The 24,703-nt window shown below is 42.6% G+C and overlaps 1 protein-coding gene across 1 annotated transcript; it reads right to left on the bottom strand.

The window, feature by feature from the left end:
- Nucleotides 1-3,604: 3,604 nt before the first annotated feature.
- On the bottom strand, nucleotides 3,605-5,015 carry LOC127342544 (peroxidase 2). The gene is made up of 2 exons (XM_051368520.2): nucleotides 4,665-5,015; nucleotides 3,605-4,557 (listed from the first exon to the last, which is right to left on the bottom strand). The coding sequence occupies exons 1-2, from the start codon at nucleotides 4,959-4,961 to the stop codon at nucleotides 3,778-3,780; spliced, it is 1,077 nt and encodes a 358-aa protein (XP_051224480.1). The 5' UTR covers nucleotides 4,962-5,015; the 3' UTR covers nucleotides 3,605-3,777.
- Nucleotides 5,016-24,703: the final 19,688 nt, after the last annotated feature.

Below are 24,703 nucleotides of genomic sequence, written 5' to 3'. Positions count from 1 at the left end.
GCAAAGAATGCCTTTGCCGGGTGTATTCTAGAACACGGAAAATATCCTTTTTACCTTGTATTACATCAAGATACTAGGCAAATGCGTCCCGTTTCACTGTGTCGACGCGGAGGTGTTCCTGTTGGGAGACGCCGCGAAACCGGGAGAGATGCACACATAAAATGACACGTTCTGGAGCTAAAATGATTTTTTTCTTCAGAAAATCAGGGGCAAGGATAAGTGAACGCGTAGTTCAAATCCGACCCGATTCCAGTGGCATCGGCAGGAAACGGCGCGGGTTCCTACGGCTTCCCGAAGAGCAAGCGCGTGGGGCGGGTGTATGGACTGCGTTGCGTTGGTGTTCTTCTATCAGTGTGTGCATGGGTTTCTCTCAACCCTATTTCGCGCTCTTGTACCTTCGTAAAAAAAAAAACCATTTCGGCACTCAGAAAATGTAAAATGGGTTTTCCGTGGCCACGATGGCAAAACCCCGCACACACCATTGATTGCATGTCCCAGGCACATGCATGTGCGCGGTATGGCTTCGTTCCGGCAGACTATGCATGTCCGTCGGCCATAACCTAGCCTATTTGACCTAAAATCGATAAAACTCCGTAGGTGATAGCTCATTTCGTGAATGTTTTTCGGAATAACTGCCGTATTCCAAGTTTGATTTTTTCCTTGCAACTGGGTCACATAAAATGATACCTCTCGAAGGTCTCACATTTTCTGATTTTTTAATTAGCTGTGCTCAAAATGGGACACATTGAACGTCCCATTTAGCCGCATCAAGCGCGACGGTGCTCCTGTTGGGAGGGCGACCTTTGCAGCGTCGAACCTCGAAGCCACGTAGGCTGCATTTAGGGAAAGCCGTCATCTCCATTTCTGGACCGCTCAACATGACGGAGCCGGCCGAGGGGCAGCATTGTGAGCCATGCAGCTACTCTAGTCTAGTTACCGTTTCAACAAACGGATATATTCTAGGTACGTCGACGAAGCAGTCGTGAAAAAAGGCATATGAGCCCGGCCTTGTCGCCGGCGGTGGCTTTCTCCACTGCCTCCCTCTCACGATCTTCTCCACTGCCTCCTTCACGATCTTCTCCGCCTGAGGGCACCTGCCGTTGTGGGTATAGTAACCGACCCTGAGCCCAGGGGCAGAGCTCGCCGGAGGAAAAAACGGTGGGAATGGAAATGCAAAAGGCATGTTGGGAATCGGGTGTAGACTGCAAATTCGCAGGACACGGCGCCGACCAAAGACGCGATCACGGCGAGAAGGGCAAGTTTGACCATCTTCCTAGCTACGTACTGCTCGGGTCAGCTAGCTGCTCCTTGTGTTTGCTCGATAGTCGAGGGAAGAGAACGTGGGATGAAGGAAACTTGCTGTTTCGCATGTGTATTTATAATCCTGCATGCTGACTTTTGCAGCCGATGTTTTGTTGGTTTGTCAACTGGCCAGCAAGGGAACACACACATGGCCATGGTCGACCATACGGCGACTTGATCTTCTACAGTACAATCATCCTTCATCTATAGTTGGTAACTAGGATTTTTTTTTGCTAGAACTTCGGGAACTTTTTATTCGATAGAGATTCCGGTACACTCAGCAGAAGATTACGTACTGGCTATTTATAAGAAAAGGAATTTATAAGAAAAGGAGTCAGCACATAGGTTGTTTACAAGAAAAGGAGGACTTTCACCCATCCAACTACTCGTCAGCTCCAAATGCAAGCGAACTTAGTACATATAGATGGAATGAATTATTAGCACTACGCTTAATATGTTTATTGTTTAATGGAAAAATATTCAAAACCAAAACTATGCTCCCCAACTTCATGCAAGATTGGTGCCACCAAACAACGATCAGTACGTATGACGCGAAGACCAGAGGTTTACTATCTTTAAGCTATCCATCCCCATCATAACATGAGAGAAGCCTCTCAACTTCGCAAAGATAACTCCGTCCCGAATGGCAAGAACTTTTTGTCGCGGCAACTGACGGGAGGAAGGGGGAGGGGAGGGACTTGTTGCCAGGTGCCAGCGGCAGGAGGCAGTGGAATGTTCGCGATCGAGGCATCGTGTCTTTGAGACAGTGAAGAGAGAGAAGCTGTAAGTGGGGAGGGCGATGAATTGCGTACATGTGTGTTTCAAGTGTCATGCTAACAATTTAAAAAAACATCATGGTTAGACAATTTAAGATTTTGAACCCATTTACTTTAAAATCCGAGTTTTAAAAATGTTAAGGTTTTTATATGCTGGTTAGTTTTCAGGTAATAGTTTCTAATTGAGAACCAACCCACATATAATTTTTTTGTAATCACATATGTCATCTTGTATGCTTGTGTGCTGGTTTCTATAGGAGGTTTATTAAAGATTTCTCTAAAATTTCAAAACCTCTTACTAATCTTCTTCAAAAGGATGTACTTTTTTGTTTTTGATGATGCTTGTAAGGAAGCTTTTGAAATTTTAAAGAAGGCTTTAACTACTGCTCCTATTGTTCAATCACCTGATTAGAATTTACCCTTTGAAATTATGCGTGATGCTAGTGATTTTGCAGTTGGTGTTGTTCTTGGACAGCGAGTAGATAAGAAATTGAATGTTATTCATTATGCTAGTAAGACTCTTGATGCTGCTCAGAAGAATTATGCTACCACTGAAAAGGAATTCCTAGCTGGAGTCTTTGCTTGTGATAAGTTTAGACCTTATATTGTTGATTCAAAAGTTACTATTCATATTGATCATGCTGCTATTAAGTATCTAATGGAAAAGAAAGATGCTAATCCTAGACTTATTAGATGGGTGTTGTTTTTACAAGAGTTTGACCTGCATATTGCAGATAGGAAAGGTGTTGAAAATCATGTTCCCGATAATTCTTCTAGATTGAAAAATATTGCTTATGATCCTATTCATGTTAATGATAGTTTTTCAAATGAACAATTAACTGCAATAAAAGTAACTTCGCGAGAGAGTCCTTAGTATGCTGATTATGCTAACTTTATTGTTTCCCAAGTACTTGCCTCCAACATTTACAGCTCAACAACGAAGGAACTTCTTTTATGATTTGCGGCATTATTTTTGGGATGACCCACACTTATATAAAGAAGGAGTGGATGATATTATGCGAAGATGTGTTCCAGAATATGAACAACGAGAGATATTGAGGAAATGCCATGAAAGTGCTTATGGAGGACATCATGCTGGAGATAGAACTGCACAAAAAGTTCTACAATCTGGTTTTTACTAGCCTACTCTTTTTAAGGATGCAAGAAAATTTATTTTATCTTGTGATGAATGCCAAAGGGTTGGTAATATTTCAACTAGAATTGGAAAGAGAAAAAACTACGAATTGCTTCTTGTAGATAATTAATCATGATGCTACTTCGTAGAAATAGAGGAGCATTTTCTTTACATGTGAATTTTCATGCGTGTTTATGCGATAATAGAAACTAGCAAGCTCAAAGATGGCAACCCATGTGCATTCAACTAGCAAGCTCAAAGATGGGAGCAACAAACTATCAATTGACAATCATATACAATAGAGATTAACAGATCGATCTAACTCATGAATCACATTAAATATGAATGTATACGTTCGAGGTAGTGGTCAAACAAGAATTACGAACGTGCATGGTTCAAATGAATGAATGAACAAACTAAAAAGGTGGACCAGAAGAGAACAGCAAAGAGCACGATTCTAGGGAACATTATTAATTCTGATTTTCTGACTAGTCTAGGGCGTCAGTCAAGATGGCCAGATGATCAACCGGTGTAGCTAGGTAGGGCACTAGCTAAGGCCGGGGCCTAGGGCTTGTTGATGAAAGCGCACGTGTTCCTGATCTCGCCCTCGGCGCTGGTCTTGACCCCGATGTATCCCATCTTCACCATAGCATCTTCGAAGTCATGGTTCCACTGGATTGGGCCTAAGAACTTGCCACGGAAAATGGGGCGTTTACCGGCATAGAACTCCACCAAGCCCTCGGTCTCCGTGGACGTGGTGAGCGACGCGTCGGAGTTGAAGAGCACGTTCCGGCTCAGGACGTTCGTGTAGTACTGGATGTCCAGCTTGTCGGGGGTGATAGCATCCTGCAACACGTTTACGCTGCCACCCGCGCTGCAGGTTCCTGTCAGTTGCTGGGCGAGCTTGGGCTCCATGGTGGTGCTAGAGTTGGCAACCGGCGGGAGACGGTCGGGGAAGGAGGAGCAGTCGGAGCGCCCGATGGAGTGCGCGCCGGAGAGCACGACCATATCGTCCTGGCTGAGCCCCTTGGCGGCGAACATGGCCGTAGTTAGGTTGAGGTCCCCGAAGGGCGGTGGCAGGTTCTGGAAGGTATCGCCGGCTCGTGACACCTTCCCGTCGTACCGACCGGCTGGCACGCGGTAGTTGATTCTGCCGGAGCTTAGGCTGTAGCTGGCGTCGCGGCCGGCAAAGGCGACGACGTCGGCGCAGGAGACGACGCCCGGGCAAGCCGTCTCCAGGGCGGCCTTTGCCGCGTCGATCACCTCGAAGCCGCGCAGGCTGAGGTTCGGGAAAGCCGTCCTCTCCGTGTCAGCGCCGCTCAGCAAGACGGAGCCGTCGCAGCCCTGAAGACCAAGAACCACACAGCCGGACGAGGGGTAGCATTGTGAGCCATGCATGCACGAACCATGAAACGAATATATACTGCAAGAAATGGATATATTGTAGGTACCTGGACGAAGCAGTCGTGGAAGAAGAGGCGTATGAGCCCGGCCTTCTCGCCGGCGGTGGCTTTCTCCACTGCGTCCCTCACGATCTTCTCCGCCTGAGGGCACCTGCCGTTGTGGGTGTAGTAACCGACCCTGAGCCCAGGGGCAGGGCTTGCCGGAGAAAAAAACGGTGGGAATGGAAATGCAAAAGGCATGTTGGGATTCGGGCGTGGGAAGCCGTAGCCGGCATAGACTGGAAATTCGCAGGACACGGCGCCGAGCAAAGAGGCGATCACAGCGAGAAGGGCAAGCTTGGCCATCTTCTTCCTAGCTACCTGCTCGTCAGCTCGGGTCAGCTAGCTGCTCGTTCGAGACTCGAGGGGAGACAAGATGGGATGAAGTAAACTTGCTGTTTTGCATGTGTATTTATAATCCTGCCGGCCTGACTTTTGCAGCCGATGTTTGTTTGGTTTGTCAACTGGCCAAGCAGGGAACACACAAGTTGATGTGCGTGCCACATGGCCATGATCAAACATACGGCGACTTCTTCTACGGAGTACCATCATCCTTCATCTATAGTTGGAAACTAGGAAATGATGAGGCATATAGAAGCCGCTAATTAATTAGCATGTAGTAGTACGTACTACAGTAGGATATATATGTGTGCTGAAATAGGGGTGGTCACATTTTTCACTAGTTAAGTACATAATGAAATAATCTAACTTAGATTCCTGCCGCATGTGCCTGCGTGTGTGGACCGAGCGCACGTACATACTACCTGCGTCTCAAAACATAAGGCTTATATTATTTTTAGAAAGTCAAACTATATCAAGTTTGACTAAGTTTTTACCAAAAATTATTAACATGCAAAATACAAAATTAATATTATTAAATAGATAATAAAATATATTTTCGTATGGTATCTACGAAATATTATATTTGTTGATAGATTGTTCTATTAGTTTGGTCAAATTTTACTTGGTTTTACTTTAAAAAAATATATAAGCCTTAAGCTTTGGGATGGAGGTAGTATATACATACTTCTACAAATAATATGAAAAATGTGCATATTCATATGCTTCACTTACCGTGGTTTTGTTACTCCCTCCGTCCTGGTTTATAGTCATGCGTATGTTCTAAGGTTATTAATTTAATCTATATAATATAAATTATATAACACAAAAACTATACCATTAGAAAATATAACATCTAAAGTTTTTAATAATATATATTTTGTAATATATAACCCATATTAAGTTGGTCAAACTAACGATCTAAAATAAGCGGAAGCCTGATAAACCAGGACAGAGGTAGTAGGCTAGTTATAATGGAAAGTAAATCACTATCATACATGGTTGCATTAATTAGCTTATTGATAGATTTTTTGAAAAATATGATGTTACGGTAACTAGCTTAGTTACTATATCATCATCTCTTCTCATTAATTGGTTACCACATCAGTAAGTTTGTTGAGTTGAACTCTAAGTTACTCCTGAAGTTGCTTGCAGTATGAATAATCTTAGAGCGAGTATAATAAAATCTAGTCAGCGGGCTATAGCTTTGGCACATCATTAAAATCCTATGTAAAAAAGAGTGACAGGATGAGAGAGAGAGTGTGTGTCAAGCGGACTCTTCTTCTACCGACGACTTTTGTCAGTCAAATAAGGAACTTATTATATGATTGGGCTTTACAATGGCTCTAGATGATATGACCTGGTCATATAGCTAGCGTCGGCTGTCTTATTAATCTTGCTCTTAGATGTATGAACTTTTGGAGCGTCTGTATCATTAACGGTTTACTACCACCTTTCTAAAATAGTCTACATTTTTGTATCAAATTCTTTTTTGTACATTCTAGCTTCAAAATATGTTCTGAAATAATCTACATTATAATATTTAGTCAACAACAACACTGAATACGAAATGGTTTTGCTCTTTTTATATTGAACGTTGTTATTTTTAATGTAGTTTGGATTGGTTGTTCATATATCTAAGTAATACTAATAAATTCAATACTAGTTTGTCTCATTTTTTCTAGAATATAGATTGAATCATAACAGAGGGAGCATCCTATTACTCTGTCGGGTTTTTATTTAAATTTATTTGCGTTTTGGACACAACCAAACTCAACATGCATATCCCCACCCGCAATTCGGAACATACTAATGCTGAGTGATTTGTCTACTTACTCGTCAATGATAAAAGAAAATGAAATAAAGTGAAAATACTCTAGATATTAGTTCAGAGTCCTACCTTTCAGGGTGAAAATCCAAAGTTTGGCCTTAACTCGTTGTGACTCGCAATAACCTTGTTGGAGGCATTGTTTTGAGAGCGGTGACTATCTTCAGGGTGAAAACTAAGATCTTTGATCGGGCGGCGATGGCGCTGGTGCACTGTTCTCTTCTTGGAGGTGTCATCTTTGGAGAGTCTGTATTTCAGGTGTTGTCTTGGTGATGGATGTATTACTGTTGCTAGGCCTGGGATATTGTAGCGGGACATTTGTTTCTTAGTTTTCTTTTCTCTTTTTTAGATGTGTGCATTCGTACTGCTATTGGGGTGTTACGTTGTTGCAGAGGCTAGGTATAATTGGTATCTTTTGATTTTAATATATTCCCTTTATCGAAAAAGATATCAGTTCTCGTATAATAGTGTTTGCAAGTGAATAATATTTTTGTTTTCATTGTCACCGTCAAAGTTTGCAAGAACAGTACTAGCTGTACTAGTATTATTTAATTGGTTGTGTGCATGTGCAACCAGCTAGTTAACAAACGGCTGATGCATTGAAGTTTCCCGGCATTGCATGGAACTAATATAACTACCTGTTGGCACATTACGATATTTGATATTACCGCACACAGTTAGCAAGGCCGGGCCTAGGGGTCGAACAGGTCAACCAATTTTTAGTGGCCCAAATTTGTTTGACTGTGAAAAAATATATTTAGCTAATCGGTAACAATGTGCTCGTACAAGAATACACTGTGGTTCGAAATCTCAGCAGTGCTATAATTTTAGCAACAAAAAAATTCTCTAGCCAATTTAGATGAAAAAAAGGAGAACTTGGGAGGCAAAGGCATGACTTACTCACCAAAGAAGAACGGAAAAATAAAGCTATATACCACAATAGATGTTTTGTAGTAGAACCGCTCCACAAGCCCTTCTTTTTTGGTTCATCCATCCATTCTCTTGTATATATTATATATGTATCTATACCAATATAAATAAAGGCCCAGAGGGCGCAGACCCACAAGATCTGAGCCATCCAATCTTCATCCAACGCATCATGTATCACCAGTGTTTGGTGCTAAAACACATTGTCAGTTGAACCATCACCATCTTCCTAGCTAAAGAGATCTCTCGTCGCCCATCTCCAGGTTTTCTGAACCATCACCACACACCAAACCCCCTCCCACGTCGCCACCCAGTGCCTGTAGCCGTTGTTGTAGATCCCATCACCCCTGCCCCGCAACTCACCCTACACCCGATCCGACGCCCGTCGTGCCTCGCCTTCTCCTACCCACCCGCCACCATCACATGCACCATCCGCTCGATATGCACATGATCCCCTAATTCACGGGAACTACACGGAAACTGTTTCACTCAATTCTTAAATAGATCTCTTCCTCGCGAGTTCTACGAATCTCGACGAATCCCGCTCCAGCGCTCCGCCTCGCACTCTTCCCCTGCCGAGCGCTACGGCTTCATCGCTGCTGTCGCATCGCCACCTCGATGAAGTGCCTGCCCACCGCCTCCGCCACGTTGCACGCCACCACACAAGGATGCTCGCCACCTCTGTCGCCGCAACCCTGACCGCTGCTTCTCTATCCCGATGACCGCCACTCTAGCATGCCCTTTCCCACGCTATTACATGCGCCCCCACCCACCAAGATGGCAAGATCCAGTATCCAAAATGCATCCTTGAGGCATGAGATATATCTGGGAGTTCAGGTCCGTATATATTGGAGAGAGTGGAACACTTTTTAGACCAATATAAAACATACTAAAATACCATTATACATTTCGGCCTCAGTTGGACTACTTATGCAATATTTCTAAATTAGTTTAGATTTAGTATATTGCCCCAAATCAATTCAAGCAATGTCAGAAATGCACATAAAAGTAGCGTGTTCATTATAGAATATCGCAAGCCATTTCACTATTTAAATGAAAATGAAGAAGTCACATTATCTTCTCTCTTGTGAAACATGTGTTTATAAAATATTTGAACGAATACAAGAATTCAAAGAAAGAAGTCAATAGCTAGAGGGCATGATGCCCACAAGTATAGTGGATCGCTGAAATCTTCGATGGGAAGTATTACCCAAATTTATAGTTCGACTCAAGGGGAACAAAAGATTTCTAATACGACTTTACCAATTGAGACCTCACTCTCAAACACACATGTATATTAATAAACTCACAAAGCAAGTGGTGATTTTATTACAGTTGATTCAAAGCAATAAAGACAAGTAAGAAACAGCACTGTCAAATTTCCAGTTTTCACTCGAAGTAGTATTATGTTAATCCAATTAACATAGCATCCATCTCTAATTCAGTTGTGTGTAGGTCCGTGGTCCAAATATAGTTATGCATACTAACAAAGAAAATTTGCATAACATCTTTTATCATGCTTGCCCATTTTACTGGGGCCAACTTGGAACTACAAGTAATTAATGTCTATCCTTTAGAATAGCTCGGAACAAAGCATTAAGTTTCATGAACACGTAATATCCTCGACCTATCACATATTCCCCTTGTTTTTTCCTATATGTCACCTTAGGGATTCGCAGGTTCACATAATAATAACTAATACACCTTGCAAATAGATACCAACCTCATATATATGATAAAGAAATATATGTTCAGTATTGAAATTATTTCATTCGGGCCCTAGTAACAAGCATTAAACATAGCAAAGGTGTACCAACACTCATACATGAATATCCTCAGGACAAACAACTCAAATCTCGATATATATGGATGATTACAAGATCAATCTCATCCAAACTCCATCCACCTCTTAGGACTACATAGAACTACTCACTAATGGTGATGGAGAGTGAGACCATGGTTGTTGGTGATGACGTTGGTGACGGCGATGATGAAGAAGCCCTCGAAATCCCTCTCTCCAGGTTGGAGAGCAGGATCAATCTAACCCCCGAAACGAAGATCGTGGTCTCGGCGGTGCTCTATTTCGCGAAACGCTTCGTGCCCCTGATGTTGGAGATATGCCTAAGAGGCAATAATAAAGTGGTTATTATAATATCTTTATGTTTATGATAAATGTTTACATACCATGCTATAATTGTATTAACCGAAACATTGATACATGTGTGTTATGTGAACAACAAGGAGTCCCTAGTAAGCCTCTTGTATAACTAGCTTGTTGATTAATAGATGATCATGGTTTCGTGATCATGAACATTAGATGTTATTAATAACAAGGTTATGTCATTAGATGAATGATATAATGGACACACCCAATTAAGCGTAGCATATGATCACGTCATTAAGTTCTATTTGCTATAAGCTTTCGATACATAGTTACCTAGTCCTTCGACCATGAGATCATGTAAATCACTTATACCGGAAGGGTACTTTGATTACATCAAACACCACTGCGTAAATGGGTGGTTATAAAGGTGGGATTAAGTATTCAGAAAGTATGAGTTGAGGCATATGGATCAAGAGTGGGATATTGTCCATCCCGATGACGGATAGATATACTCTGGGCCCTCTCGGTGGAATGTCGTCTGATTAGCTTGCAAGCATGTGACTTGGTCACAAGAGATGACATGCCACGGTACGAGTAAAGAGTACTTGTCGGAGATGAGGTTGAACAAGGTATGGAGATACCGATGATCAAACCTCGGACAAGTAAAATATCGCGTGACAAAGGGAATCGGTATCGTATGTAAATGGTTCAATCGATCACTAAGTTATCGTTGAATGTGTGGAAGCCATTATGGATCTCTAGATCCCGCTATTGGTTATTGGTCGGAGAAGAGTCTCGACCATGTCTGCATAGTTCACGAACCGTAGGGTGACACACTTAAGGTTTGATGTCGTTTAAGTAGATATAGAATATGGAATGGAGTTCGAATGTTTGTTCGGAGTCTCGGATGGGATCCAGGACATCACGAGGAGGTCCGGAATGGTCCGGAGAATAGGATTCATATATAGGAAGACATTTTCTAGGTTTGAAAATGATCCGGTATTTTTCTGGAAGGTTCTAGAAGGTTCTAGAAGAGTCCGGAAGAAATCACCATGGAAGAGGGACTCCACCCACCTTGGCCGGCCAGCCTAAGGGAGGAGGAGTCCCTGGTGGACTCCTCCCCATGGTGGCCGACCACCCCACCAAAGGAAAGGGGGGAGTCCCACTCCCCCTAGGTTTGGCCATATGGAAGGTTTTGGAGTTGGGGTCTTATTCGAAGATTTTGACCTAACCCTTGGGGATCCACCTATATAATGAGGGAGAGAGGGAGGGGGCAGGACACACCTTGGCCGCACCACCCCTGCCCCCCTTTGGCCGGCGCCCCAGCAGCCCTCTCTCCCCAAACCCTAGCTGCCCCCCTCCTCATACTTCTCCCACATCGCTTAGGCGAAGCCCTGCCGGAGATCTCCACCACCACCGCCACCACGCCGTCGTGCTGTCGGGATTCCGAGAAGGATCTACTACTTCCGCTGCCCGCTGGAACTAGGAGGAGGACGTCGTCATCAACACCGAACGTGTGACCGAGTACGGAGGTGCTGCCCGTTCGTGGCACCGTCAAGATCTTCTACGCGCTTTTGCAAGCGGCAAGTGATCGTCTACATCCACCACGAGATCTGATCTCGTTAACGCTTTGCGATCTTCAAGGGTATGTTGATCTTCACCTCGTTGCTACCATCTTCTTGATTGGATCTTGGCTTGTTGTTCGTTCTTGCGATAGGAATTTTTTTGTTTTCTATGCTACGATTCCCAACAGTGGTATCAGAGCCGTGTCTATGCATAGATTGGTTGCACGAGTAGAACACAATGGTTTTGTGGGCGTTGATGCTTTTGTTGTCTTTAGTTCATGTACTTTGCATCTTGTGGGATGGTGGGATGAAGCGGCTCGGGCTAACTTTACATGACCGCGTTCATGAGATTTGCTCCACGCTTGACATGCAACTTGGATTGCGTAAGTGGCTTTGCGGGTGTCTGTCTCTCCCACCATAGTGAAGATTCAATCTACTCTTTCTATTGACAACATTAGTATCACCGTTGTGGTTCATGTTCGTAGGTAGATTGGATCTTACTCGAAAACCCTAAACCACGTAAAATATGCAAACCAAATTAGAGGCGTCTAACTTGTTTTTGCAGGGTTTGGTGATGTGATATGGCCATGATGTGATGATGAATATGTATGAGATGATCATTATTGTATTGTGGCAACCGGCAGGAGCCTTATGGTTGTCTTTAAATTTCATGTTGAAGTATTATTTCAAAGTAGTTGTAATAGTTACTACATGGGAGCACAACCATGAAGACGGCGCCATTGACCTTGACGCTACGCCGACGATGATGGAGATCATGCCCGTTGATGATGGAGATCATGCCCGTGCTTTGGAGATGAAGATCAAAGGCGCAAAGACAAAAGGGCCATATCATATCACATATGAATTGCATGTGATGTTAATCCTTTTATGCATCTTATATTGCTTAGATCGCGACGGTAGCATTATAAGATGATCCCTCTCACTAAATATCAAGATAATAAAGTGTTCATCCTTAGTATGCACCATTGCTAAGACTTGTCATTTCGAAGCATCACATGATGATCGGATGTGATAGATTCTACATGTGCATACAACGGGTGCAAGCCAGTTTTGCACACGCGGATACTAAGGTTGCCTTGATGAGCCTAGCATGTACAGACATGGTCTCGGAACACGGGATACCGAAAGGTAGAGCATGAGTCATATGAATGATATGATGAACACTTTGAGTGTTCGCCTTTGAAGCTACATCTTTTCTCGTGATGATCGGAATTGGTGTAGTGGACTTGGTTCGTGTGATCACTAAGACAATGCGAGGGATGTTGTTTTGAGTGGGAGTTCACCTAGTTAATTTAAGAATTAAAATTTGAACTCAATTTATCATAAACTTAGTCTAAACTCTTTGCAAATATGTTGTAGATCATGGCGCCCCCCTCCATCAATTTTAACCAGTTCCTAGAGAAAGAAAAGCTTAAAAGCAATGGTAGCAACTTCACCGACTGGTTCCGTCATGTGAGGATTTTCCTCACTGGTGAAAATCTGCAATTTGTGCTCGAAGCACCGCTAGGTTCCCCACCACCACCTGCAGTATCCGAGGAAGAAAAGAATGTTTACGAGACTCGGGTAACTCAGTACTCTCAAGTTCATTGTGCCATCCTGTGCAGCCTAGAGGCGGAGCTCCAAAAGCGTTTTGAGCACCACGACCCTTATGAGCTGGTCCATGAGCTAAAAGCTATATTTGAAACTCATGCGGCCGTGGAAAGCTATGAGGCATCAAAACACTTCTTTGGCTGTATGATGGAAGAGGGTAGCTCCGTTAGTGAGCATGTCCTCGCTATGTCTGGGCATGCGAAGAAGCTCAGTGACTTGGGGATAGTGATTCCTAACAAGCTGGGTATTCATCGTGTACTCCAATCGCTGCCACCTAATTACAAGAACTTTGTGATGAACTACAACATGCAGAACATGAACAATGAGTTACCTAAACTCTTCTCCATGCTGAAATCTGCTGAGGTGGAAATACAGAAAGAGCACCAAGTGTTGATGGTCAACAAGACCACCAGTTTCAAGAAGCAAGGCAAGCCTAAGAAGGGCAACTTCAAGAAGGGTAGCAAGAAAGTTGCTGCGCCTCCTGAGAAGCCTAAGGCTGGCCCTAAACCTGATACTGAGTGCTATTACTGCAAGGAGAAGGGGCACTGGAAGCGGAATTGCCCCAAGTACATGGCTGATCTGAAGAGCAGCCTTGTCAAGAAAAAGAAATGTATATTTGATATACATGTTATAGATGTCTATCTTACTGGTTCTCGTAGTAGTGCCTGGGTATTTGATACTGGTTCGGTTGCTCATATTTGTAACTCGAAACAGGAACTACGGAATAAACGAAGCCTAGCGAGGGACGAGGTGACGATGCGCGTTGGAAATGGATCCAAGGTCGATGTGATCGCCGTCGGCACGCTCCCTCTACATCTACCTTCGGGATTAGTTTTAAACCTCAATAATTGTTATTTGGTACCTGCGTTGAGCATGAACATTATATCTGGATCTTGTTTAATGCAAGAAGGTTATTCATTTAAGTCAGAGAATAATGGTTGTTCTATTTATATGCATAATATCTTTTATGGTCATGCACCTGAGATGAATGGTTTATTCTTGTTAAATCTCGATAGTAGTGATACACATGTTCATAATATTAATGCTAAGCGAATTAAATTAAATGATAATTCTACTTATATGTGGCACTGTCGTCTTGGTCATATTGGAGTGAAGCGCATGAAGAAACTCCATTCTGATGGACTTCTTGAGTCACTTGACTTTGAGTCACTTGATAGATACGAAGCATGTCTAATGGGAAAAATGACTAGGACTCCATTCTCTGGTACAATGGAGCGAGCTACAGACTTATTGGAAATCATACATACCGATGTATGCGGACCAATGAGTGTAGCATCGCGCGGTGGTTATCGTTATGTTCTAACCTTCACGGATAATCTGAGTAGATATGAGTATATCTATTTCATGAAACATAAGTCCGAAACTTTCGAGAAGTTTAAGGAATTCCAAAGTGAAGTAGAAAATCAACGTAACAAGAAGATTAAGTTTCTGCGTTCTGATCGCGGAGGTGAATATCTGAGTTATGAGTTTGGCATGCATTTAAAGAAATGCGGAATACTTTCACAGTTGACACCGCCGGGAACACCACAGCACAATGGTGTGTCCGAACGTCGTAATCGAACTCTCTTAGATATGGTTCGTTCTATGTTGTCTCTTATTGATTTGCCGTTATCGTTTTGGGGTTATGCTTTAGAGACAGCCGCATTCACTTTAAATAGGGCACCATCTAAATCCGTTGAAACGACACCGTATGAATTATGGTTTAGCAAGAAACCTAAGCTGTCGTTCCTTAAAATTTGGGGTTGCGAAGCTTATGTAAAGAAGTTACAACCTGACAAGCTAGAACCCAAAGCGGAGAAATGCGTCTTCATAGGATACCCTAAAGAAACTATTGGGTATACTTTCTATCACAGATCCGAAGGCAAAATCTTTGTTGCTAAGAACGGATCCTTTCTTGAGAAGGAGTTTCTCACTAAAGAAGTGACTGGAAGGAAAGTAGAACTCGACGAGTGTCAACACCTGGCTTTTTAAGTCCAGATGCCTATTATGCCATTCCTCGCAATCCCAGGAATATTGTTTTTGCGAGACATAATAGATTGATATCACAACACATCATTCATTACAACACATAATCGTCTTACAAATAAAGGATCACATGATCCAGTCTCATTACAATAATAGGAGTTCTATTTATTCATTACATAACACATAGCGGAAGCGAAAGTAGCGTAGTAGTAGTCCATCTATTCCACAGGCAACTGTTGACGTCAGGAGTGATCCTAGTTGTCGTAGACGTCCTGCTGTCCTTCTTCCGGGTTCTGGTACTCGTCTTCATAGTCTGGCCATTTGAATAGCCAGGGACACAGCCATGAGTACTTTAAAGTACTCGCAAACTAATACTATGGTAAATACTATCAACTATAGTAAGGGGGTTCTAAGCTCTAGTTTCATTTGCATAAAGCCAGTTTTATTTCTTAAACACTTTAATAATCAAAAACCTTCATTTGCTCAACTAACTCAAGTGGGAACATTAGTGTCATTCCCACAACTCAGTTGTGATTCAAAGTCAAAGTCACCTTTCAATTCAAAATCACAAATCACCATTCATATTTTTAGAAAAGTTCTGATGACGGAACAGTATGGCCTTTCCAACTGTCCATAACCGCGGACGCGGCTATTCGAATAGGTTTAACTCTGCAGAGGTTGTACACTTGTGCCACAATAATTGCAATAGTTCGTCAGGGGTAACTGGCCCTGATTTATCGTACGTAGTACGCGAACTACCAATCCTAACCTTTCATTTACATACTCTAGTATAGGCACCTCTCCCCGTGAGCTTGGCCTCCCGGTGAAAACCGCAGTCAACCCGGGAACTGCACAGGGCTTGGGCCGGACATTCACCTCATTTCACGTCATTTCACATCACTTCACCAGTACGGAGGCAGCCTCAAGCATAACCCCTATGACGCTTGTTCAGAGGGAACCCATACTAAAATACATAAGTTTCCAGCTAAGCCTTACCCAGATTCAGGTATTGTGGGGGTACTTGTAAAATTGGAATGGTATCGCATCCGAACCCAACCATCACTGTTTTAGTAAAATTCACCAAGTCATTCACCAGTTATATTCACCTTCAAAATCTCTCAATAGAATGACTCATCATTCCAAGGTTTTCAAAGTCATTTCAATTCACAAGTTCCCAACTAGAGTAGTCACTTTTAATATTGAGCACTAGCCACTAGTTATGAGGGGTGCTAAGTATCTTGGAGCTTGCTAGGCTAAGTGTGATTCTCTTGTACTACTCTATAATTCAACCAAGTGAATCATAAATCAAAAAGTAACTTTGATAAATAAAATCAAATAAAGCTTGATAAGTAAAAACTGGGGATAGGTTCATAAAGTAAAATGGAATGGTGCCTTGCTCTTGTAGAGCTTTGCACAAGGGAACCTTGCAAGAGTGTTAGCTTGCATTGGTAATAGCTTGCCTTGATTGGTGAGGTGATCAAAGTTTTCTTGCTCTTCCTCTTGGTAGAAGACCTCTTCCTCTTGATAGTCTCCGGTACTAGCGTCTATAAACGAATACGAGGATACAATCACCAAACAACACTTAAGTAGTCTTAATTAGCCTTATTGGCTCACACAATTGATCTAGTATTACTACTTAACATTTATTCTCAAATTATGCTAGGGTTTCTTTATTTAACATTAGGAAAATAATTTCCTCTCATTGAAATTTGGAAGTAGGGTTTATCTTTGGTTTGGAGAAATAATTTCCTCTCATTGAATTCTTCTTAAGAATTAAATTTTCCCTTATGAATAATATATGACCTAGGTTGACCAAAGTCAACCTCTTCATACTTATCATTTGAGAAAATGATTTAAATGAGGTTCCATACCTCATGCAATTTAATACTAACATGATAGTGATTTAATGCCACCAAATAACTCAATATGAGAGTATATAGACCATGGTCACTATCTCATGTTGAATTACTTGAGAACAAGATTTAAATGAGAGGAGTACCTCTCATATGATTTAACACATAGTTGTAACTAATTTAATAAAAACTATTATTGAGGTGATTCAATATTCTCAAATAACCAGGGATGATTCCATGTTGACCAAGGTCAACACTTCACACTTAGTATTTGAGAAAAATGATTTAAATGAGATTCATCATCTCATGTGATTTAAATAACTATGGCAAAAGTAAATACTATTTAGATTTTAAAAAAACTACAAGTGGGCAAGTATGAACCTAAGCATTTAAAGGTCAACACATTACTTCATATCACTTGTGAGAATGCTTTAAATGAGGTGCTACACCTCATTGGTTTAAATTCCTAAAATTTGAAATAGTTTAAATGGGCTAGTATTGACTACATAGCCAATATTTTGATTCTAGCCCATGATCATGTACAGAACATATATCATATTATTACATACTAAATTAGGGTTTGTTAAATGGGAATTATTGCAATTGGAATCAATTCAAAATTCAAATTGGTTGATTTTTAAGATTTATTTGAATAATGAAAAGTCTCTGTTTTGTTATTTTTGCTATTCAAAATCTACACAACATATGAGGTTAAATCCAGTGGGGTTGGCTAGATATATTCATAAGCTTTCTGGGAAATTTTGAATTACTCAAATTGGATTTGTGGATTTTGAACTATTCAAGTTATAGCATAGACCAGATTGAAATAAAAGCTGAAATGGATTAAAACAAGATTCAAAGTGTTGGGCTGCGCGGGAAAACTAATGGGCCGCAAGGTTTGAATGGGGAAAACAGGCCCAGTAACGGTTCGGTGCTTGGTGGGCTGTCAGGGGTGGGGCCTACATGTCAGCGACTGTTTAACTTACCGAAACGGTACGCGCTGACGACCGTCGGATCAGAACGAGATCGGACGACCGGGGTTCGTCTTCTTCTCCGGCGAGAGGAGGGCGTGCTGGCGACGGAGGGAGGGGGTCGGGGAGCGTCCTGGGCCGCCGGCGGTCGAGGGAGAGGTGCGAGGCGTCGTTGGCAAGGACGAAGAGGCTCCTGGTACAGCGGCGAGGCTCGGGGCGGCGCGGATCGATGGCGATGGTCTGCGGACTCCGGCGGCGATGAGCGTCAAATTGCGGCGGGCTAGTGGCTAATCGAGGAGGGGAGATGGTCGAGGAGCTCAAGGAGGAGGAGGGGAGAAACTTTGCTGTGGAGAATTCATCAAGGGGTCGCTCCTATTTATAGCTGGCTTGGGTGCGGTGGGTGTCCGTGGAGGTCGTCCATGGCGCGGCCGTCTGGAGCGGTGAAGGGGCAAGGTAGGGGTCGCGCGAGGTAGGCGATGACTAGGCGAGGCTAGTGAGCGTGAAGGGACGGAAAAAGGGGGTCTGAGGCGGGCTGGCGACGATCGAGTGCTGGCAGTACGGGGGCGGCAGAGCTCGGATCATTGCGACGGTGACGAGGCGTCCGCGAGCTAGTGAGCATGTCCAGTAGGTAGCTGGTGGTGTGGTGATGGCGCGTGCAAGAGGGCAAGGCGAGGGGAGGACGAGGGCGACCGGACACGGTGGCGTCCTGGCGCGTCCAGGGTTGGGTCGGGGCGCGGTCACCGCGTGCCTGGCACGTCCTGGGCGTGTCTGGGCACGCTTCGTTCCGCCAATGCTGTGGCTTGGAGGGCTAGGGCAGGGTACAGGCGTCGTCCTTGTGTGCTAGGGGAGCTCTGTGACATGGTGAAAGTGAGAGGGGAAAGCCAGAGAGAGGAGTGGCATGCATGGCCGGCATGGTGCACGGCATTGCCTAGTTTAGGTTTTCTCCACACTTTAATCGATGGTGCAAGGACATGGCTTGATGCAGGGGTTGCAGAGGGTGGTGATCATCACGAGTTGAAAGGGGTTTAGGCCAAAATCCTCTGGATAATAGCATGTAACATGAAACAAAGATGCTGCCTGCCATGTGTTCGATAAAATGGCCGCATGAACATTTTGGTCAAATTTTGGATTTCTTTTTGGTGGAGCCCAATGATATAATTAAAGAGAAAGAATGGTGGTGGTGGTGGTCAATTTGGTGAAGATTTGTGAGATTTCAAATTTGGGGTTATCTTCTCATTAATTCAAAGTCTCCACTTGGCAATCTTATTCTGGTCAACCTGGTCAACTTCAGCAGAGATGGTCAACATGAAAGTTGTTGACCTTGACTTGGTCTTGGATGAAATAGTCATAGTTGACCAAGTTTAGTTTAGGAAGATTCAAATGCAGGGGGGTAAAGTAGTGAAGATTTTATAAATGGGTCATATGACCATTATCATATGTATGTAAAATTTGAATTTTCCCTTGATTTGAATCTGGTTTCTTTTATGCATTTGTGTTTGTTTTTGTTATATAAGAGTTTTAGAATCCATAGGGCAAGCAATGGTGGCCTCATATGAAGATTTGTAAAATTGCCCTTAGTGTATGTGAGAGAAATGGGGATTTTCTCACCATTTGATTTCTCTCCAATTGAATTGACTTTTCTTGATTCAAATGTGGTTCTTATTAGTTTAGAAACATTTTAAGACCATTGAAACCAATTCAAATGGTCTTGTTCAAAGATTTGCAAAAATGGCCATAACACATAAGAGGTGATGTGTCACTTTTCACTATTCTTGTAAATAGTTGATCTTGCTTTACTTGGACATGGGTTAGGGTCAATTTAGTGTTATAATAGGTTGAGAGATGGTTTCCCAACATTTGGTCAAGGTTTCAAGTCATAGAACAAGAATTGGGTATTATGGCTATGTGTCACATATGCCTCTATGCATATGTTGCATTTGAGTTTTAATTTGACTTGGCTTGACCCAATTGGTGTTGTTGAGTGTTGAAAAGGTATATAGGAGTGATCCAACCATTCACAACATGTATTAGGGTCAAGATTCTTAAATTTACATATTTGCTATTTTACTCTCATATGCCTCTATGGCATTTTTAGTTTCTTTTTATTTTCTTTTGTTTCACTTTGGATTTGGTTTGAGAAGTACTAGGTAAGGTGTATGAAGGTTTTCCAAACCTCTAATCAAAGTAGAAAAGATTAGGGTAAGGTTTTATAAATATAGCCATAGGCACATATGCCTTTTTCTTATTTATTTTCCTTTTATTTTATTTTAACTAGGATGGTGAAAAGAGAGGTGAGGTTTAGGGTTTAAGATTATTTCAAACTACTATAACAAGCAATCATGGCAATAGCACAAGAATTATGCAAGATCACTATGTATCATACTCAATTTAAGAAAAGTTTTTGTTGGTTCCAAAATTTGGAACTAGGGAAATTTATTTGTTTTATTTTGAAATTCTTGGGATGTTACAAACCCTTCCCCCTTAAACAAATCTCGTCCCGAGATTTTAAGAAAAGTTAGGTTCCTAAGAGAGATTGAGCATTTTATTAACAGGAAGACATACTTGGCATGTTCTGGGGTGCTTCCTGAGCTTCAGTGGCAGTCATGTGGTAGAGACGGCTGTTGTTGTTGTTCTGGTTCCTTCTACCTGCGAAGCGACGCTGTTGCTGAGCAGGTGCAGCGGTATTGGCGGCAATCCTGGCAAGCTTTTTGGGGCACTCATTGGAGAAGTGACCCACAACTCCACATTCGTAGCAGTTGACGGTGGACTTGTCTTTGGGGTTTACGGGGGTAGCATTGCTTCCAGTCCTTGGGGCAGTATTGGTGTTGTTGTTGTTGTTTCCATTGTTGTTGCTGTTGTTGTTGCTGTTGTTGGGGTGGTTGTTGTTGTTGTGGCTGTTGTTGTTGTTGCCTCCGGGCTTCGGGGGTCCTCCGTTGTTGTTGGTGTAGTTGGGGCGATAATTCTGGGCAGGGGGCTTGTTGTATCTTGGGGTAAATCCTCCAGAGGAGTTGTTGCGGTACTTCTGGGTATGGTGGGGTCCATTCTGGTTCATCATTCTGCGCTTGCGGTTCTCGCTGGCCTGATGCAGCTTTCCTTCCATCTGTATGGCTGAGTCCACGAGGGCTTCTAAGTCAGCGAACGGAATGTTCACCAACACAGTTTGCATCTCGTCATGCAGTCCGTTCAGAAATCTCTCCTTCCTTTTTTCATTGGTGTCGGTCTCATCCGGGGCGTACCTTGACAGAGTGAGAAACCTGTCGCGGTATTCTACCACGGACATTCTTCCTTGTTTGAGTTCACGGAACTCGTCTCTCATCTTCTTGATCAGTCCTTGGGGCACGTGGTATTTGCTAAACTTCAGCTTGAAGTCTTCCCATGTCATCATCTGTCCCGCATTCATTGCACGGGCACTTGTCCACCAGGCTCTGGCAGGTCCTGACAGGTAGTGGGTGGCAAACAGTACTTTTTCTGCGGCTTCAACTCCCGCAACTTCGAGGTTGTTTTCCATGGTTTGGAGCCAGTCATCAGCATCGAGGGGCTCTTCAGTCTTGTTGAATACCGGAGGGTTGGTGTGCTGAAAGTTCTTCAGCTTTGATCCAGGGTGATCGTGGTTTCCGTGGCCTTGATTGTTCTGAACTATCTGTTGCAGTGCGGTAATGTTGTCTTGGCGTTCAGCCCTCTCGACTTCTCGGTCTGCCATCATTGTCTGCAGCAGTTGCATCATGGCATCCTGGGTGGCGTTGCGGGTTGGTGGGGCCATCTAAACATTGATGTAGATGATAAGATAAGAGGGAAATTTCTACGGTTTGTTTGAATTAAAGTTCACAAGTTCAAAACTTGAAAATTGAGTAGTGTTGAGGGGGTAAAAACCAACAACACTTTTTCATTCATACCAAACATCACACATTACAAATCTAACACACCGTTGGTTTGAAGAACCATTCATTCGCTCTACGATACAAGGGGGATCCTGATACAACTCACACCTACTTAAGTGCTGGGGTGATACTACTCTTCCGGGTGGATTCTTCTTCTTCACGGGTGAGGTGCTTGGCGAGAGGCGAGGGCGTTGTCCAAATCTCTGCGGGTTTTGTACTGCCTGAAGTCCTGTGGTGCTTCATAGGGGTTCATCTTGGGTTGTGGTGGGGGCATGGTCATCGGTCTTCCCATGGAGTCATGTCTTGGGTAGTAGATGAAGCGAGTGTTCTTGATCTTGTCCTCATTTTGCCCACACAGACGAGAAATTGCTTCTTGCATAGCTCTGACTAGTCCTTCCTTCCAAGTGTTTCCCGTTACAGAAAACCAGATGGTTTCCCATACCGGGGCATCAAGCTTCCTTCGTAGATCAGTAGAAACGTCCCACAGGGGTGGTTCTCCGGAGTGGTTGTTGAGGGGTATTCCGAAGAACTCGGGATACGGGTGTCCTAGATAGTCCACTAGTTGCTTCAACTCCTTTTTGAACTGCAGTTCTCCTCCGTGACCAAGCTGATAGCACTCCCAATTGTACTCCATCTGTGAAGAATTATGATGAGTAAGTTAGAGAAGTGTGTCAAAATTTTAGGTACTAGTATAAGAAGAATAGAGCATAACTTTCTTATTTGAAAAAGATCTCAATGAGAAGAGGGAGAATAAGTTTTCTTAAATAGTCATTTCATTTGTTTTGAAACTAAAATTTTCAGACGTCCATTCTAACTAGGGTCTCCTAAGGTCAACAATGGCTCTGATACCAACTTGTCAACACCCGGCTTTTTAAGTCCAGATGCCTATTATGCCATTCCTCGCAATCCCAGGAATATTGTTTTTGCGAGACATAATAGATTGATATCACAACACATCATTCATTACAACACATAATCGTCTTACAAATAAAGGATCACATGATCCAGTCTCATTACAATAATAGGAGTTCTATTTATTCATTACATAACACATAGCGGAAGCGAAAGTAGCGTAGTAGTAGTCCATCTATTCCACAGGCAACTGTTGACGTCAGGAGTGATCCTAGTTGTCGTAGACGTCCTGCTGTCCTTCTTCCGGGTTCTGGTACTCGTCTTCATAGTCTGGCCATTTGAATAGCCAGGGACACAGCCATGAGTACTTTAAAGTACTCGCAAACTAATACTATGGTAAATACTATCAACTATAGTAAGGGGGTTCTAAGCTCTAGTTTCATTTGCATAAAGCCAGTTTTATTTCTTAAACACTTTAATAATCAAAAACCTTCATTTGCTCAACTAACTCAAGTGGGAACATTAGTGTCATTCCCACAACTCAGTTGTGATTCAAAGTCAAAGTCACCTTTCAATTCAAAATCATAAATCACCATTCATATTTTTAGAAAAGTTCTGATGATGGAACAGTATGGCCTTTCCAACTGTCCATAACCGCGGACGCGGCTATTCGAATAGGTTTAACTCTGCAGAGGTTGTACACTTGTGCCACAATAATTGCAATAGTTCGTCAGGGGTAACTGGCCCTGATTTATCGTACGCAGTACGCGAACTACCAATCCTAACCTTTCATTTACATACTCTAGTATAGGCACCTCTCCCCGTGAGCTTGGCCTCCCGGTGAAAACCGCAGTCACCCCGGAACTGCACAGGCTTGGGCCGGACATTCACCTCATTTCACGTCATTTCACATCACTTCACCAGTACGGAGGCAGCCTCAAGCATAACCCCTATGACGCTTGTTCAGAGGGAACCCATACTAAAATACATAAGTTTCCAGCTAAGCCTTACCCAGATTCAGGTATTGTGGGGGTACTTGTAAAATTGGAATGGTATCGCATCCGAACCCAACCATCAGTGTTTTAGTAAAATTCACCAAGTCATTCACCAGTCATATTCACCTTCAAAATCTCTCAATAGAATGACTCATCATTCCAAGGTTTTCAAAGTCATTTCAATTCACAAGTTCCCAACTAGAGTAGTCACTTTTAATATTGAGCACTAGCCACTAGTTATGAGGGGTGCTAAGTATCTTGGAGCTTGCTAGGCTAAGTGTGATTCTCTTGTACTACTCTATAATTCAACCAAGTGAATCATAAATCAAAAAGTAACTTTGATAAATGAAATCAAATAAAGCTTGATAAGTAAAAACTGGGGATAGGTTCATAAAGTAAAATGGAATGGTGCCTTGCTCTTGTAGAGCTTTGCACAAGGGAACCTTGCAAGAGTGTTAGCTTGCATTGGTAATAGCTTGCCTTGATTGGTGAGGTGATCAAAGTTTTCTTGCTCTTCCTCTTGGTAGAAGACCTCTTCCTCTTGATAGTCTCCGGTACTAGCGTCTATAAACGAATACGAGGATACAATCACCAAACAACACTTAAGTAGTCTTAATTAGCCTTATTGGCTCACACAATTGATCTAGTATTACTACTTAACATTTATTCTCAAATTATGCTAGGGTTTCTTTATTTAACATTAGAAAAATAATTTCCTCTCATTGAAATTTGGAAGTAGGGTTTATCTTTGGTTTGGAGAAATAATTTCCTCTCATTGAATTCTTCTTAAGAATTAAATTTTCCCTTATGAATAATATATGACCTAGGTTGACCAAAGTCAACCTCTTCATACTTATCATTTGAGAAAATGATTTAAATGAGGTTCCATACCTCATGCAATTTAATACTATGATAGTGATTTAATGCCACCAAATAACTCAATATGAGAGTATATAGACCATGGTCACTATCTCATGTTGAATTACTTGAGAACAAGATTTAAATGAGAGGAGTACCTCTCATATGATTTAACACATAGTTGTAACTAATTTAATAAAAACTATTATTGAGGTGATTCAATATTCTCAAATAACCAGGGATGATTCCATGTTGACCAAGGTCAACACTTCACACTTAGT

This window comes from Lolium perenne, chromosome 1 (genome assembly GCF_019359855.2).
Source record: "Lolium perenne isolate Kyuss_39 chromosome 1, Kyuss_2.0, whole genome shotgun sequence".
In the NCBI taxonomy this organism is placed as follows: domain Eukaryota; kingdom Viridiplantae; phylum Streptophyta; class Magnoliopsida; order Poales; family Poaceae; genus Lolium; species Lolium perenne.
This window is presented reverse-complemented; position numbering and strand designations above follow the sequence as displayed.